Source organism: Sciurus vulgaris (assembly GCF_902686455.1).
Source record: "Sciurus vulgaris genome assembly, chromosome: 7".
Taxonomy (NCBI): Eukaryota; Metazoa; Chordata; class Mammalia; order Rodentia; family Sciuridae; genus Sciurus; species Sciurus vulgaris.
Window position 1 is genome coordinate 56,984,006 of NC_136467.1, and position 18,472 is coordinate 57,002,477.

The 18,472-nt window shown below is 44.2% G+C and overlaps 1 protein-coding gene across 4 annotated transcripts in view; it reads right to left on the minus strand.

The window, feature by feature from the left end:
- SOBP (sine oculis binding protein homolog) overlaps nucleotides 1-18,472 on the minus strand; it is a 157,013-nt gene that overhangs the window by 17,042 nt on the left and 121,499 nt on the right. For all 4 annotated transcript variants that reach the window (XM_079149032.1, XM_079149031.1, XM_079149033.1 and 1 more), the window contains one exon: nucleotides 1,453-3,399. In XM_079149032.1, the coding sequence (XP_079005158.1) occupies nucleotides 1,456-3,399 (1,944 nt within the window). In that variant the 3' untranslated portion in view covers nucleotides 1,453-1,455. The remainder of the gene's footprint in view (nucleotides 1-1,452; nucleotides 3,400-18,472) is intronic.

Consider the following 18,472-nt stretch of genomic DNA (forward strand, 5'->3'; position numbering starts at 1 on the left):
TTCCATAATATTTCTTTCTGTTTCTCTCTCTCTGTGTCTCTGTCTCTCTCTGTTTCTGTTTACTCCTCAGTAGAATGAAGATGACTATCTCATGGATCAAGATCCGAATATGTATTACTGAAAAGCACTTCAAAGAGAGCCTGCACATATAAATGGGAGTGACTCTTTTTCCTGCCTCTCCTACCCAGCCCTCCTGGGTTTCCATCCCCACAGCATTGTCTTCACCTTTGTATCCTCCCAGGCCCTGGAAGGAGCAGTGCACAAGTGAAGTTCTCAATAAATATTCAGTTCTCTTCTCTTTTCCATAGGCAGTTGATAAACCCAACTGCATTTTGGCCTGTTTGCTGCCCACTTGGGCAAAAGGGAGAGCTCAGGTTCTGGGTTCAACAGCATGAACTGAATACAAGTTCCCCCACTTACCAGCTGATTTGAGCAAGATCTCTAAGCTGAATCTTCCTCTTTGGTAATATGCTTCCAATGTCTATTCGACCAGGATTGATGAGAGGAGCAAAGGAGGCCATATCTGGCAATGGTTGTCACGTAAGCCAGTTTCCATCCCCCTCTCTGAAAGCCGTGACTCACTCCATGGTTCACTTGGCATTAAGCAGGATTCTCATCATAAAGTCTGAGAGAGGTACGCTCACTCATTTTAGCAAGGCCATTCTTTTCCCTATCAAAGCTGCACACTGCCGGCAGAAGTGAACAATGCACCAACTGAGCCACTGAGCCCCAAAGTGGGAGAAAGCAAAGCTAGGATTGAGGTCTGCCCTGGGGAATGCTGGTTGGTGCCAAACTGAAGAAAGATAACCCATGGACAGAAGTTAGGAGCTCCATCACTTTTTCTGCCAAGTGTGGCTTGGTGGCCTGGGCTTAGTTGACATATCTACGTATGTAAGGAGTTTAGTTTTTATTCTCATCCTACAGATGGTATCCCATGGTTATCAATAAAATATGAAAAGTTGGGACATTCTTCCAATGAGGCTACCAGCTCTAGTAGGTTTCCCAGCTCATGAGTTCCTGGGCTTTTCATATTGAAACCTTATGAGCAAACATTTAGGTTTCCAAAATAATCACTCCTTCCTTTCCACATCCTCCTCCTCCTGTAGCAGGGTGAATTACAGAGATGAACCTGATAGTAAAGATAAAATGTAATTGAAAGTGTTTTTACTCCAGATCAAGGCTGAATTTTACCCTCAAGTGACCTTGGGCATGACACTTAGACACGCTGTGGCTGTTTCCTCGGCTTTAAAATGGGAATGGTGTTACTAAGCAAGTGCTCAGTGTCATAGTTGTTGGATTAAAACGGCGATAGTACATGACCACACAATGTGTACTGTAAAATACATAAGGTTAAAAAAATCCCAATTATTAATACAATTCTCGCCTCTACCTTGTAAAAAGCAAGGCGAGGTGCACTGGCTCGTGGCGGAGCGCCCGGGTAGACATACAAACCTTTTACTTATTCTGATTTCTAATTCGGAGGCACCTCCTTTTGAGCGGCGGCTCCAGGTCCTCCGGCCCGGCGCTGAGCATGGGCGAGGAGATGATGCACGGCGCCATGGCAGTCTTCTCCGCGGGTTTTGGCACAGGCTGAATCACGCAGCCGGTCTTGGGCAGCATCCGCAGAGCATAGGCGTGGTCCTCGTCTGCGGGGTTATTAAGGTTAGGGTCCGACTTGTCGCCCCCCGCCAGGGCCTCCTCCCCTATCAGCTTTTTGGCTGTCTCCCCGTCCAGGTGGCAGTTGGAAGCGCAGTTGTTCTCCTTGACCGACTCCAGCTCGCTCACCGCCGGCTCCTCGGGCGACAGCAGCTTCTTGGGCGGCGCGGGCGGTGGTGGCGGCGGCGGCTGCTCCGGAGGCGGCTCCGCGCTCTTGGCGCCCTCGGCTGCCGCGCCGCGCGTGCCGTTCACGATGACGTTGCAGGCCGCTGCGGCCTCAGGGCCCGCGGGGGCGCCCGGGCCCGGGTCGCCGGCGGCGGGAGGGCTGCAGTGGCCGTCCCTGCAGCCGCCGCAGGTCCTGCGCTCCGCGGCGCCCGGCTCCCGCTCTGCCTTGACATGCGTGTGCAGCGCGCGGTGGATCACGTTGTGCAGCCGGGCCCGGTGTCCCACCGTCAGGTCGATGACGCCGTCCTGCGGTCCTTGCAGCACGCCCGGGAAGCCGAGCTGGCCGCCGGTACCCGGGGGACTGCCGGAGCGCCGCGTCAGGTCCACCACTTCGCTCCGGTTGTGCTCCGCCGGCGCAGACGCCAGGCTCAGGGCCTGACCCGAGCAGCCGGGCGGCGAGTCCGAGGACTTCGACGAGCCCTGCTTCGAGTCCCTGGGGGACAGGGAGTGTCCGCCTGGCTTGCCCCCGGCTGCCGAGGAGTCGCCAGGGGCGCTCGGAATGAAGTTCTCACCGTTGCTGGAGAATCCATTGGGGGGCTTGGAATCATTGACGTGAGGGATGGGAATAGGGATGGGGATGGGCACAGGCAGGGGCACGATCACCGGGTATGGCACGAGCAGGGTCGGGGGCGGCACCAGCGGGGCGAGCGACGGCAGCCCGAAATTCATCATCTGGGGCACCGGCATCGGGCCATTTGGCATCATGCTCACCGGCGGGAAGGGAAGACTCGGCAAGGGGGCGCCGGGGGGCGGAGGAGGCAGCAGGCCGGGGGGATTCCCAGGCATGGTGGGGGTGCTTGGAGGATGAATGTGGGGCGATAGCATGGGCCGGTGCATTGGGCTGGAAGTGGGGCCGAGGTTCCTGGGGCCGCCAGGCGGGGGCCCGATGCCGGGAAGCATGGGGTTGGACAGGGGGCTGTTGGGGTTGGAGGCATGGTGTGGTGGCCCGCGGATGAAGGGTGGGCGGATCTGCTGCATGATCTGCTGCTCCATGAAGATGGGCAGAGGCACTGGGCCACGGTTGGTCATCACCATAGGAGGGCTGCGAGGCGGGACGCCTAGGGGAGGTCCGATGCTAGCAGGTGGCTGGACAGAGACAGGAGGGATGTTTGGAGTCTCGCTGATGGGGATGGACTTGGGTACTGGCGTGGGGATTTTAGTGACAGAGCAGTTGGCAGTGTCAGATGGAGAGACGGTGGTGGACGCCGATGGGCCAGGGCCCTGGCTTTGGCCAGCTGCAGCCACCGGGGAGGGGGCCTTCCTCCGAGCATCTGTTAGCGGGATATTCCAAGAGTCTGGAGTGAGCAGCTGCACCCCGGTGCCTTCTGCTTTATTTTCCATGGGAGGGTGTAATGTGCTGCACAGCCCAGCTGGAAGATTGGCCTGTGTCTCTTTGTAGAAAATGTCCATTTTGTATTGATTGAGGCATTTCGCACTGCAGAACTGAAGCCTTCTTTCCCCGTCCCCAAAATCCAGGTATTCTTTTGTGTGTCTTATGTGCTTACACCAGTCACATACCTACAACACAGAAGAAAAAAAAAAAAAAAAAAAAAAAAAAAAAAAAAAAAAAAAAAAAAACCAAGACACAGTAGGTAAGATAAGCAATTTCCTTAGGTAGATAGCATTTCATGTTTTATGTAAAGGCTCTTTCAAACTCCCATAATTTTTCAAATAGGCTGAAATGTTTCCTTCTAAAAGGGAAAATTCTGAAATGTTTGTGAAATTATGAATTTACTTTATAAATATTAACTTCAGAATAGCAATTATAATCCCTATACTTTTTAAAGAAATTGGTAGCCCTCTTTAAGCATGTCTTAAAGATGGCTCTGACAAACAGTACATTTACCTGCCCAGTATACCTGCCGCCACATTTTCATTTGTCAAAGAGGCTCACTGTAAACACAAATCTAAATAGTTTTGGAAGGAAGAATTCTCCAGAAAGCTTAGAGGGCATGAAACACATAACCCCTTAAAATTCTCCTCAGGCAAAGTCACTTTACACTATCCACTGTGTCCAATAATGCAGTTGGAAAGGGTGTGCTGTGTTAACCAATAACACAAAGCACTGAACATCATTATGTCTGGCTTCCAAGGAAAAACTTGGAATTAGGCATGAAGTCTGTGTGAGGTTTAGCTATTCCCAACCTGTGATGTTGCAGCAAGCTAGAATTATTTTTTGAGCTGTTTGCCCACTCTTTCTCAGTAGTCAGAATTTTTGGTGACATTTCTTGGCAGGCAGTCTTATTTAACAACTTTTCAAACACCAGAGAACATTTTCCAAAAGTTGTTATGGCTTTTTCCCCCTTCAAATAATCCTGGCAAAAGAAAGACATCACCAAATTTATTTTAAAGTTGGGCTGCAGAACTAATTAAAGGCTGAGAGCTTTTCCCAATTGGAAATCACCAGACATCAAAGTTCAAAAAATAGTCATTCTCGGTTTCAGAACCCATTACTTTGGAGAAATTATTGTGATTTCATTAACACATTAATTTTGCAACACCATCAGCTCTCACAGATGGTGAAGACATGATCTACAATTCAAATATGACTCTTGTTTGCACAAATGTCTTTCCTTCATATGGCATTTTAAACAAGAATTAATATGAGTAATCTTGCCATAGCTATAAACAGATAAACAGATGTCAAAATTTTCAATAGTTCTTTCAGTGCCTCACTTTTTTTGACAGACTTTTACACACACAATCTTTTTTCTTTTTCTTATTTATTTATTTATTTTGTCATTTCCTTAGCACAGAAGCCATATAGCACCAGCGAGGAATTGTGAAACACAGTGCAATGGTGAGTTTATTAAAGTTGGGTTTCTCTCCCAATAAAGCACTGGTTCCAATACTGCTCTAAAGGGAACCCTGTTTTTGAAGAGTGTCTGTTCTGTTGTGTCTCTCTGTGTTTGCATGTGTGTGTGTTTTAACCATTGTAAATGGATATAATTAAAAGATGATAAATTTTAATAATGATTGGTCACATAAACAATGCAAAAACAACATATGCTGGGCATTTGATTACTCATCTCATTTAACTCTCAGCTTTTCTTGATTGTAAACAGTGGTGGCATGCGGGTATGTGATTGTGGGCGAATACTTGAGTGGCAGATGTGGGTCTGTATGTGCAAATCCACTCTTTTCCTTCTCACTTTTTTCCCCACTATATTTACAGGTAATAAACTTGACAGTGTGAGATTGAATCAAATAAACTAATTGGTACCTGGTAGTTTTAAAATTTGGTCTCATATCAAACTGCCCTTTCAAAACACTTCTTGCAAAAATCTGAGAATGAGAATGCTGCTGAGTGACCTTTAATGATTAGAAAGGCATCTTCTCAATTTAGTTAGGAAAGCTGTTATAGAGGTTAAGGTGGTGAAAGAAATAATAATTTTAATGCTTATATTCTCCTCTTTCACTACAATGTTTCAGGTTCCTCCTGAATTAAGTTTTTTTCATTAGTGAGATTCCCAGTTTACAAGTACATGCAGAATTGCCTCTGATGAGAAGAGCCCCACAGACTCCAAAGGTACTCAAATTTCTCATCTAGGTAAAGGTTAAGTAAACTAGTAGTGAAAATATCATACACATCAATTATTATAAAAGCCTGATCATCTTAATAGAGTTAGCACAAAATAATGTGGCATTTCAATTCTACTGTGAAACAAAGTCTCCTGTCTCTCAATTTTAGGACTCCATAAATGAGGGAACAAGTATAACTTCTTTAGTTGTGGACTAAACAACATTATCAATGAATTAAAGTAATTAAAATAATATGCCAATTTTTCTGGCATATTCCTTTTGGATCTTATTTTTTACCAGAAGGGGGAAGAGCTTTCTGAAATCCTTAATTGGTTTTTAAATTGCCAAATTGAAATTCTTTTTTCTTTCTTGCCTCCTGAGGATCCCTGTTTCCTCAAGCTAAGTAAATATTTTCATGCAGAGTGAATAATAATAATAATCTAAATAAAACTCAAATGTTCTCCCTTCACTTCCGTCATTTTTAATAATTCTTTAATGAACAAGGATTGTTCATAGATCTATCCTAATTGTCGAGTGAGAATTTTCCACCATATTTTATCTATTTCCACATAGGAAGAATTACAGATATTACAGTTAAGCAAAAATCCTACTTCATCAAACTTCCCTGGCCTAAGGTCAGTACTTGACTTTCTGCAGCATCTGCAAGTGCTCAGGCCATAGTGTGCCATTTTTGTCTTGTTTTGGGGTAATGTGAGTAGTGCGTGTGTGTATCATCTTTCCTTCTCACATTTCAATTCAGAACACCGACCTAAAAATACAGAAAAGCAATCTTTCTGATGAAGTGAAAAATTATTAGAAGGGGAAAAAACTGTCACTTAAGAAATAATGAATCAAGTCTGTCTTACAGGACACATCATTTAAGATGAGGTCAATGAATTTATGGCACAAATGGGTATATCATGTGAGGCAATAACACACGGTACCATCATTCATTCTACATCTAACTAATGACACACTTGTAGTAATTAAAGATTCCATCATAAGAGGCTGAGCTGATTACTTAAGATGTGGTAGCTGGGTGAAAATATATACTGTATCTCCCTCTCTTAATAAAATAATATTTGCATATTCACAAAATACACTGTCTGTGTCTCAAGTACTGTGGTTTTCTGAATTGTGGTGGTGTGGGGGTATTTGTTCCTTCTTTTTTTATTGACGGCTTTACATTTTGTGAGTTTTATTTTATTTTTACTTTTTGAGAAATTATTTTTTTTTCTTCATTATGCCCATAAGTACCAAAATGCCTTCAAATGGTTTAAAAGATAAAGACTAAGAAGTGCAGAGCTCAACTTGCTGTGCTCCGGAATGATTTCCCAATAATTCCATCCCAGCTTTGTTTCTGTTGGAATCTGGCCCCTTTGGTTCCCCTTCTCTCCCTAACAGGTCCCAGATTGGATGGGGGCTGACGCTGTTTAACGATGCCAATCTGGGGACCGAACAATCAGCAAATGCGATGCCATTGAGCAGGACAGCTGAAATGCTTCGCATCACAAATACATAATGTATCACCAGGAAGACAAAAAGATCACAAAGGAGATAAACAAATGCATGTTCCATTCAACCCCAGAACAGCAGTCCTCAAAAAGATTAAATTTACCTTCCTGGGATGTGTCCAATTCTAAACAACAGAATGAACATTTCCTTTAGTCCATTTAGGGTATTTATATTTTGGTGGCTGACTGCCAGGGTAGTACTTACAAGCTCAGTGGCCTGATGGATTCACTCCTTTCCTGTGAAATAAATGTGTGGCAACCTACACCGCTAAACTGCTCAAAAGACACTGCCTCAGCAGAAATAGCACTTGCTCTTGATACCAGAAAACTGAAAGGCAGGACTTCTGGTTCCTCTAACTCTTTCCATCTTGTATTTCCTCTGGAAAGAAAGCAAGCTATTCATATTGGCAACTGAGCCTTCATCTTTATATAAACGTCTAAAGTCAAAGCCAAAATATGCCATGAGGTTACCCACATGGGCACAATATATACATTCTGCTGGGCTTAAGAGAAGATTCGGGTAACTGGGGGAGGGGGACAGGGTTTCTAATTAACACATTAATCAGCTGTCAGCTGTGGGAGTAAAGTTCATCCTTTAATGGAACCCACCGCTGCCTTCTGAGTGGTAATCTGGCATCAGGCAATATTTAATTAAGAAACCCTTGTGCTGAAACCTTTCTTCTCTGGGCAAAGACGTCTGCGGCAATGGAACAGTAAAAAGATATTAGCATCTGCTTGAATGCCATCAACAATTTAAAAAAACAAAACACATCTTCCTGTTCTGCAGACTTTCCGCTATCATAGCACCCAGGCGACTGTAGAAGTTGTGGGTCCTTAAACGACATTGCATTTGTCATAGGAGGGTGGTTCTCTAGGCCACGTGTGTGTTAAATTTGGCATTGAGTCTGTAGTCCAGGCTAGCTCAGAAACTTCTGTGTTCATTCAGGAGTGACTCAAAGGAGGATGGAGAGACATGGGTGGCAGTGTGGAGGGTTTCGAAGGCTACCTATGGGCAGCCACCTGACAGCATGAGGGGAGACTGACCCTCCTGCACACTTGCTCCCAGCCCTACTCTGGAGCCCTGATCCCTACTACTCCTTTGGGTCTTGACACTGACTCTAGCAGGGATCTAGTTCTGTGTAACTGGGGTACAGATGCTACAGAAACTATACAGGATCTGGAATCAGAAAATATAGGTGAGTCTGGGCTCCATTAAATAACAGTACCCAACCTTATGAAACTCTCCCCCTCAGTTTCTTCATCTGCAAAATCAAGTGCCAGGCCTATTGCCAAGCTTGTCTCACAATCTATCTTTTTAATCCACGGTCTTCCCCACTATGGTTGCTGAAGGTGCATATGTTTTTAAGTCCAATTTGTGGGGAGGATGCTTAGTGGAGTGTGAGGAGGGAAAAGGAGATTGTTTTCCTCTGAGCCCATGTGTCTTTGACAGAAAACGGGGCATGTTTCTCTCAGGACAAATGCATGCCACACCTCACAGACACCAGCCCCCAGCCTGCTTCCCAGGAGACTCTGTCTCGGGGGTAACAGGAACCATCTTCAGTGACAAGGAAGCCAGCCAACGGTGCTGTGCACATCCCAGCTGCCCACAGTCCTGAGAAGCCCGTGTTCAGCTTCTGCAGAGTCCTCTTCTCATCCACAGTCAGACATTCTCCAATTCAGGAAAAGCCAATAAAGCACCATGGCTGCCTGGACATGAGGATTAGAACCACTAAAAGGAATAATTCCTCTTAGGCTCAACTGCTGTTTGAATAGTGGGAGCCATATACTGCGCTATTCATGTTTTATTAAAAAACAGCTGATGGACGATCTGCTGGACTCATCACATGGCAGAACTATCTTCCAAAAGAAGGGCCAGAGGTCACATTTTTAGATGCCTTTAAGACAGGCTGAGCCCACCCTCCCATGGCAGAAGGTATGTGTGAGGGAAGGACCCTATGGAGGTAGAAGGGGCGGCCAAAGCTGGAGTGGGTGGTCAAGCTCACCATTTCAAGTTTTCATGCAAAACTGGAATTGAGAAGGAAGGAAAGAAAAAGAATGACCTAGCTGTAGACATTCAAGGCCATACCAAAATCAGGAGAGGGATTTAAATAGGAACAGCTAGGTGTTTTTCAAAATAGCAAATTCATGAAGAAGTTCATTTTCAAAACAAGAAACTTTGCAGGCTTAGATTCTAACATGGTGATGTTTGCCACATAGTTCTTTATATCGAAGGGTTTTTGTTATGCATGTATTTTTCTTCTGGTCTCTGTCTCTGTCTCTGTCTCTGTCTCTCTCTTTCCTTTCTTTTAAATAGGATTTGAAACTCAAGTAGAGGTTAAAGAGCATCTTTGTTAGAATTGAAAATTTCATTAGAAAACTGCCTTGTAGGAACTTTATACCATGACTTGAGTTCTACTTATCTTGCAAGTTTTAAGCAGGATTCCAGAAGTTTTGGCCCAGGTCACTGGGACGGATTCTTTTCTTCCTCATATGTCATCAACTCTATAAAGCAGAGCAGAAGTGGGCCTGGATTTCAGGATCTCTATGAGCTTTGACCAATGGCTCATGACTGACCCAAGTCTGTGATTCTAAAGCCAAAACAGGAGGTGGAATCCTGGCCTGGATTCAGTGAACCCTGGGCCATCCTGACAGCCAAATGCATGATTCAGAAGGTGGCTTCCCTTGGGCTGATGTGTCAGTTTCTCTAAGATCATTCGCCTCTCATCACAAAGCCCGCTGCTTCACTGGCACTGGGTAAACGCAGCTCTCATGACAACACGTCATCCCCACAGATACCGAAAAACCGTCAAACATCAGAAAATCTGGTCTACCTGGTGCCAAATGTCTGCCTCTCTATTCCCCAGCTATGTGACCCTGAAAGGTCACAGAAATTGCTGGAAGTGAAAGTCAGCCCTGAAAGGAACCTCAGAGGTCATCTCATCCTCTGCTTGGCCTTCTGCTCCTGGTGGGCCAGGCATTTAATCCCACTGTGCCTCTGATGCTCATCTGTGAAAAGAGACCATCAACAGTGACTGCACTTTCAGGGAACAAGTGAGGAAAAAGGACACTGGTCAGTGGTTACAGACGTGGAGAAGGCACCTGAAGACCCAGAAAGCAGCACCCTGCCCTGCCTCCTGTTATCATGCCACTACCCAGGATTCAATTTTCTCGCCTTTTTATCAACTCCAGATATTATACCCACCCCCTGCCCTGAAAAGTGGCCATCACAGAATCCACCTGACTCATTCAAATGAATCTTCATCCAAGGTCCATTCGGTGTCAGGCTAAGAACTGGGGATAGGAACCGAGTAAGATGCAACCAGCTGCCCTCATACAGTCAAGCGTCTACCGCAGGAAACGGGAGGTACAAGGTTTTGTTTTACCTTTATTCAGCTATCTTTGCTTCAAACTGAAACTTAAAAGAAAACCAAACTGCCATTTATAAGGCTTTTATTTATTAAAAATAAATTCCTGAACTGGGCTCAAGTGGGCACTGGGCTGTGGAACAGTGATGCAGAAAATGACTCGGCACCTGCCCGCACAAGTTCAAGGCCTGTCATTAGTGTCAGCCAGGGATACTAGCACATTCCTTCTCCCGGAGCAACACTAGGTCCACCCCACCGCCATCAATAGATTTGTTCTAAAGGTCAAATCTCAACTAAGTTGAAGTTTTTTAACTAAAAATTATCCTTAACATTTTATTCTCCCAATGGTGAATTTCTTTCTTTATTTCTTTCCTTCTTCCTTTTTTTTTTTTCTCTTTTGTGGTACCAGGGATTAATCCAGGGCCTCCTACATGCTAACCAAGTGCTCTGCCACTTGCTACCTCCCCAGGCCTCTACATGTTATTCTGAGATAGGGTCTCACTAAGTTGCTGAGGCTGGTTTCAAACTTTCAATCCTCCTGCCCCAGCCACTGCAGTAGCTGTAATTACAGGCATACACCATGGATTCTACTTGACATGACTGTAGCCATCTAGAGTTGAAATGCCTGGCTTCCCTTTGTTCTTTTAACTCAATACTGTGACTCCTCTCTTCTCAGATGTACGTCTAAATAATTTTTTTCAGATGTATATTTACCTTGTTTACATTAACTCTCTTTGTTTTCCAAATGCATATTTTAGTCTCCTTTCAAATACATCTTTGATCTTGTTTATTTTTCTCTGTTTTCTAAGGGTATACTTGGATATTTGAACTTTCATCTTGTGATTACAGGAGATCCTTGACTGCCTGGAAAAGCGGCAGTGAGGGAGTTTGGGTTATACTTGTATATAGGGAGACCCAGCAAGCTAATGTGTTAAAAGCGAAGTGGGGACTGGGGTGTACTTTAGGGGTAGAGCCCATGCTTAGCAAGCATGAAGCGGTGGGTCCAGTCCCCAGCATTGTAAAAGGAAGCAAAAGAGAAAACATGAAGAGTGCTAGTTGCCTGGCTTCTATTCATGGTCCCTCACTTCATTTCTTCCTGCATGCACACTCTTCTAGAAAATGGCAGAAATCATATTCCAAAGTGTGTGGTTTTAGCCTCACGACATGGTCAATCATACATCAATAGTAGGGCTGTTTGAGAATACTGCCATTATTATCTGTGATATTGAAGCAGCCTTTCCTCCTAGGGATTTTATGTGAATCTGCCTCCCAGCCTCCTTACTGCCTGGACAGCGCCACCAAACTGCGGCAGGACCAGGGTTGCATGTGTGCAGGCGGCCAGGGTCAAGAATACTGCTGACAGAATTAATGGCCCCTCTGGCAATCCTGCTTTGTGTCTCACCACCTCAGTCACTCTCTGGCTGCTTCTTGAAGGCCTGAGACAGCTCCTGATGATGTCTCACTCAGCAACTACCCAGATGGGATGGGATCTGCAGGCACCTGGCTAAGGGCTTACCTTGCATGGCCTCAGTCCTCTTTTAGTGGTCTCTTGCGCATCTCTCTGCACAGTGAACCACAGACCGAACCTGCCTGTGGGTGTTCTGGATTGCCCCACTTCAGCTCCAGATGTCCATTTCTCCTCAAATCTTTCCAGGATATTCCACTGAAAGTTACGGCTTTTATTATAGTGCCTACTCCAAGCCCCAATTTGATATAATAACTAGCTTTATTTAAGCACTAGTAACCATACTGAGCATGCTACCTGGATTACCTCATTCAACTCCATGTACCCTAACATACAAATAAGTGGACTTTAGATAGGCTAAATAACTTGCCCCAAATTACTTAACACAGGTAACAGATGGTAGAGCTAGATTCTAATGAAGCTCTGTCTGGTTTCAAAGTCCATACTGTCCCACTATTTCAGGTGTTGATTTTTCAGTTTTTTTTGTTGTTGTTGTTTTTTTTTTTTTTTTTTTTGTTTTTTCCTAAAAAACTGAAGAATCAGGATGATTGATTGACATTTGTTAATGATGTTCTGTTTTGAAACTCCAGAATGGCAGACACTTAAAACCCTCAGGAACTTCACAGGTAGAGTCCAACCCATCTCCTACAGCAAGCTTGGGTTTCTTTCCACACACAGGTGGTCTTCCCGGCACCCACCTGCACATTCATTCACCTAGACCCAGCCACACAGCCAAAGAGTGATTCGCAGCACAGGGACTCCCTCCTTTGCAATGGCTTTGTGGTGGCAGTGTGATCACAGAGCCCTGTGCCACAGGAGGCAGCCTATTTGTTATGGGGTACTGGTGATTATTAGAAAGTTTAACCACTCTGCTGCCCTGTCACTTCTACCTACTGATGATAGTTCTGTTCTGCAGGGTCTCCCAGCACGGATAACTCCTCTTGTAAATCTCAACCTTTCAAATACTTAAAAAAGAGCCATTACATTTCCTCCAGATTAATTTTTAAACTTTCCTGGGTTTTGCACCCAGTCTCTAGGAGTCAAGTTCCCAGAGTCTTCCTATCCTGTCTGTCTTCCTATGGAGTGACAGTGAGAGCAGCTGCCATTTACCCAGGCATATGCTTCATCTAAGTAATACATCTTAAAAGGGTGAAGCCCAGAATGAAACACAGCATCCTGACCAGTACAGGGACCAGAGGAATTCTCCCCTCCCTTAAATAGAACATTATACCTCTGCTAATGCCACCCAAGAATGTAGGTGCTTTTTAGCTATCATAGCCTGCTGATAGACTTTTGCTTTTTTTTTTTTTTAAATGACCATTTATTGAGTATTGTTACAGATCAAACCTGAAGCTTCCACTTAAGTTATCTCCCTTAATTCCCATTTTAAAAACCCTTTTCCCATTTTACTTGAGAAAACAAAGATTAAGTAGATGATGTAGTTTCCCTAAGTTCTCCCAGCCTACAAAGAATGGAACCGGATTTCCTATCTGGAACTTCCAACTCTTTTCACCCTGCAGCATTGTCTGCTTCACTCTTGAGTTTCTGGTCATCCAAGACATTTTTGTCTAAAATTCTCATTCACTCTTTTTTAAAAAAAAATATTTATTTTTATTTTTACAGACTGCATTTTGAATCATTGTACACAAATGGGGTACAACTTTTCATTTCTTTGGCTGTACATGATGTAGCTCATCCACTGTTTGTTTAATGACCTATTCAAGAGCTCTTGAGGGTAAGCCATCAAGCCTTCTAGGCCAGAGTTTCAAAAACTGGAACCCCTCTCCAATTTTGAAAAATTTGCTCAACATCTGTTGATTTCTAACTTTTTGAAGCCTCTCCCATCCACCATGATAGAGCAAAGATGACACAAAAGTAATAATGAAATTATCTGCAGATTTTCTTATGGGAATTGAAGATCTAAACTTCCACAGCAAGTAGGTGCTCTCTTTCTGTCTCTCTCCCCCTGACTTAAATTCATGGCCCTCTTGATGGCACTTGTCCTACCCTTTCAGTATGAAGAACATTCCCTTTATAAAGACAGTGGAAACTAAATAAAAATTGCCCAGCTTGGCCCTCTCACCCTCCCTTTAAATACTACTCCATGGGCTGGGGCTGGGGCTCAGTGGCCTAGCAGGAGTGAGGCCCTGGGTCCCATCCGGAGCACCACATAACAATAAATAAATAAAATAAAGTACTGTGCTCATTTATGACTAAAAATATTGACAAATAAACAATACTACTCCATTTGCTCCATATCCTGATCTATCTACTTCTGCTTCCTTTTTTTCCAAGGGGCCAGACCTTTTGTACCCTTGACTTTCCAATAAAATAGTCATTTCCAAAACCTCCCACTCTCCTTTTACCATCACCATCCCCACCCTAACCCACCCCCCCCAAAAAAAAAAAAAAATTCACCAAGACTGGTTGTGGAACCAAATTCACCTTTCTGTGAATTATAAAAATCACCGTAGCTTCTCTACCTTCTCAGAACTACCCACAAAGCATGGGAAGACTTACAACTGTTCTGCTTCAAAGAGAATGATATTCCTGGCAGATATCTTGCTCAATTGTTCCATATCTTGCTACTTTGTGAATTAATCTATTTTTTACTGTCTGCTCCAGATTTTACACTAAATGCCCAAAACTACTCTTTTGGTGTTTCCTTTTATTTTCCTAAAATTCCTGTCCTATAATTCTCTTTAAGTGTGTGGATTGTCATACCAGGGCATATTTTCCTGAATTTTACCCACCTTCTAGGTATGCAATTGAAATATATCATTGTATATTTTGGTTCTATGTTAGCTGCCATTGACACATAAGCCCTATGCAATCTCAGTGGGAACTCTTTTGCTTTTATCTTTTTGTGCCCATAAGTGAGGGTCACTTGGTCCTTCTCACTCTCAGCACTGGCAGAGAGATGTGGGAAGCCATCCATTTGTTCCTGCTCATGGCTCTGTTTCCTTGGGAAGAACCATTTCCTTCTCCATTACCCCACTCTTCCAGTGTTCCCCCTGCTGTCTTTATTGTGTCCAGTTTCACAGGCTTATTAGGATAATCTTTGCCTCTCCTCAACCTCATCACTTTAGGTTTTCTTGGTGGAGACCTTACATCTTCTAAGGTCTTCACCTCACAGTTTTTACTCTTCACTGGGCTGGGCGCAGGGGTGCCCGCCTGTAATCCCCAAGACTCCGGAGGCTGAGGCAAGAGGATTGCAAGTTCAAGGTCAGCCTCAGCAATTTAGCAAAGACCTAAGCAACTTACCAAGATCCTGTCTCAAAATAAAAATAAATAAATAAAAAAGGACTGGGAATGTGGCTCAAAGGTTTAGTGTCTCTGGGTTCAACACCTGGTACCAAAAAAGAAAAAGGAAAAAAACCTCTTCACTTGGGAAGCAGTGTGGCTTGGGGAGGAAAGTGGAAAAGGGGCCAGGAATCAGAAGACTCAAGTCCTACGCACCCACAACTTTGGGTGCTGCTTCTGTGCCCTTCAACTCCCTTTAAGATCTATTGGGAGCATCAAAACAAATAGAGCAAATGGAAGCACTCTTTAAAAACTAAGTGTCATATACATATAGATATTTTTAATTTTATTATTATAAACATACAGCAATAACATTTCATAGTTTTAAAAAAGGACCAAATGCTTTGCTTACGATTGACTCTTATTTACTTATTATTCTTTACACATTATTGTTCTGTTAAATCTGTTACTAAAAAAACAAAAGGATCATCCACTAGTGTGAATTTTCCTATGATGTGCACTTCAAAGTAAAAAATATACCACAAAAATATGGTCCAGACACCCAAATCAGCAAACCCTTGACCCCCTGCCCCCACCCCCAGTTCTTCACTGTGTTACCAGTGGCTTGTGGAGTGTGTGACAGCGGTGTAATTGCAATAATGAGGAGGTTTTCGGACCAGGCTGTGGTCTTAAGTTCACTGTGGATGTTTTAGCCCTAGGCTCAGCTTCAGGCCAGCACCAGTCACCGGGGCCAGAGTCACCAATGGAATCCCTTATGCTCAGGCACACACGAATATGACATTTGTGGCATCTGGTGCACCGCACTGCAAATTCAAAACCTATGCAATAGTGGCTGCTTTGTGATCTGAAAGGGCTGAGCTGGCCTGTTCTGATTTCTACGGATCTGCATGTCTGTTTCTTTGTCTAAGGAAAGCATCTTAGCTGTTTGTGGGCTGTTGGTTTTCCCAGTTCTGATCCATCTTTGTTTTGTGAATGTAGCTATCCTGCTGTGCTAACTACCTGGTTGAAACCCACACTCCACAAAAGCTAAATTCTCCACTGACCCACCTCCTTCTCACGACTGATGAGGATTCTCATCAGCGAATCCTGGGTTAGCCTGACCTAATCTCCTCATCCAGACTGAATGCCTGAATCACTGACTAGTGTCAAGCAAGACAACGAGGCTATGGATACACATTTCTATATATTTAAATACATTTGTCACACACACACACACACACAAACACACCATTTCTTCTAATAATTTCAAGTAGCTCAATATACACTATCACTATACCACTCACCAGCAATCTATAAAAAGAAAAGTAGCCAGATAACATATTATAGAGAAGAGTAAATTATAAGTAGCAACAATATTTGTCAGTATTTGGGTAAATGCCCTCATCTCATAATCCCTGTGTAACAAACTCCATCATTCTCTGGCCTGCTCTGAAGAAGGAGATGAAATGCAGGAGAATACTTTAATTTGACCCATTGGACAACTGGATTCTCAGCTCCTGGGTTTTAAAAAGGAGAAGAATACCACAGAACCATCTAATCTAAATGACCTGTGCAATGGGGTGAGAAATAAAAGAAAGAACTATTTGGGGGTAATATGAAAATGTGAGGTGGAGCCTTCTTTTTAGTCCTTATTATTTAAGAGTAAAATAAACTGGGTGTGGTGGCGCATGCCTGTAATCCCAATAGCTCTGGAGGCTGAGGCAGGAGGATGATGAGTTCACAAGCCAGCCTCAGCAACTTAGTGAGGCCCTAAGCAAATCACTGAGACCCTGTCTCTAAATAAAATATAAAAAAGGGCTGGGGATGTGGCTGAGTGCCCCGAGTTCAATCCCCAATACAAACAAAAACAAAAACAAAAACAAAACATGAAATAAATGGCAATCCTGGGTATAGTCAAGGCATGTCTCTGAGATAGGCTGGTATGTGCACAAATGGGAACAGCAGGAAAGGAAAAGAATGACACACTAACTACCTTTGTCTTAACACAGAATCCATCAGATGCTGAGTGTTCAGTGGCTGTAGCTCCACAGCCTCCCTGGCCACAGCTAACTGGACCTCAAGACTCTGGTGGGCTCTGCCCAAGAGGGACAGAGTAACTCAATGAGCCAGTTTGATTTTTTCCTCTGGGAAGTTTGAAATCAAAGTAACACCAAGAGACTAAGTAGAGGTGGGGATAGTGGCCATGGGCATAGGCCAGAGGACCACAGGGGAAACGCAGTCATCAGAACCCCCAGTTCAGCAGAGGTGAAGAGTTAGAGGGGAGAAGGGAGCCGGGAGTGACCCGAGCAGAAGCTTGTGCTATATTGAGAAGCAATGATGCCTGCTTCAATCAGGTTGCCAGTTATTACCATCTTCACTGCCACAACAGTGGCCTGGGCTTCATGGGGATGAGTGGCAAATGGCTCTTCCTGTCTTTCAGGTTTCCTTGAGCTTCTGTATAGGAAACCCTCACGACCAAGAGTCATGAGTCCAACCCAGCCTGACATGCTTTCCTCTGATTTCATCCTTACCACAGCAATGCCAAGTATTATTTTCTGCTAAAAGATGAGGAAAATCAGTGACTTCAAAGCCCTTGAATGATCCTGTAATTCTTTCTCCCTGTGAGAAAGAAGTTCCTTGTGGCTGTGGGGTACCCAGGACAGCCTCCCCACCAGGGGCTCGGGTGGGCCAACTCATCTTCAAGGGTTGGGAGGTCAAATCATCTGGCAGGTTCAGATGCAGAAAGTTGGCACTAGGGGCTGGGGAGATAGCTTAGTCAGTAGAGTGCTTGCTTTGTAAGCACACGGCCCTGAGTTTGATCCCCAGCACCAAAAAAAAGAAAGAAAGAAAGAAAGTTGGCACTAGGACGTGCCTCTTAGGATGCCAGCTCTATTTCTAAGGGACTCCATGGCAAGGAAAAGTGGATGTTCCACTAGACCCTGGCCTATGGTAAAACATTCGGTACCTGCTCAATCTTCAGTGACATCCCACCTCAACGCTCTACTGCCTAAAGTATATGCTGAGAAACAAATCCATCAGTGTTCTACCCCAAAGGATTCCATGCTCAAGTATGCTGGGGAAATATATTACATGCTACACTCCTTTGGAGATTCTCAGGGCACACTGTACACTCTGCAGAAAAGAAGCATGTTCAACTTCCTTCATACAGAGTTCACCCAACTTTTCATAACTTGAACTCTTTTGTTTAGTAATATCCTGAAGTAAGACACTTGGAAGAAAGGTTCCTTTAATGAGGTAGATGCATGGAAGACAGGGCCAGAAAACCTAGACTTTACCATTTTTCTTTTGAGCAAAGCTTTCTTTTGTGGTTCTGGGTCTTTACACTCCAGAGAACCATCCTGTACATGATAAGGGCTCAATACACAATTGTCAGCTGTAACTGAACTGTAGGAGAAGGTGAAGGTGATTCCCACAGTTGGCCCTTCTGCAAGTTAGCAGCTCTGTCCTGCCAGGAATCAAGG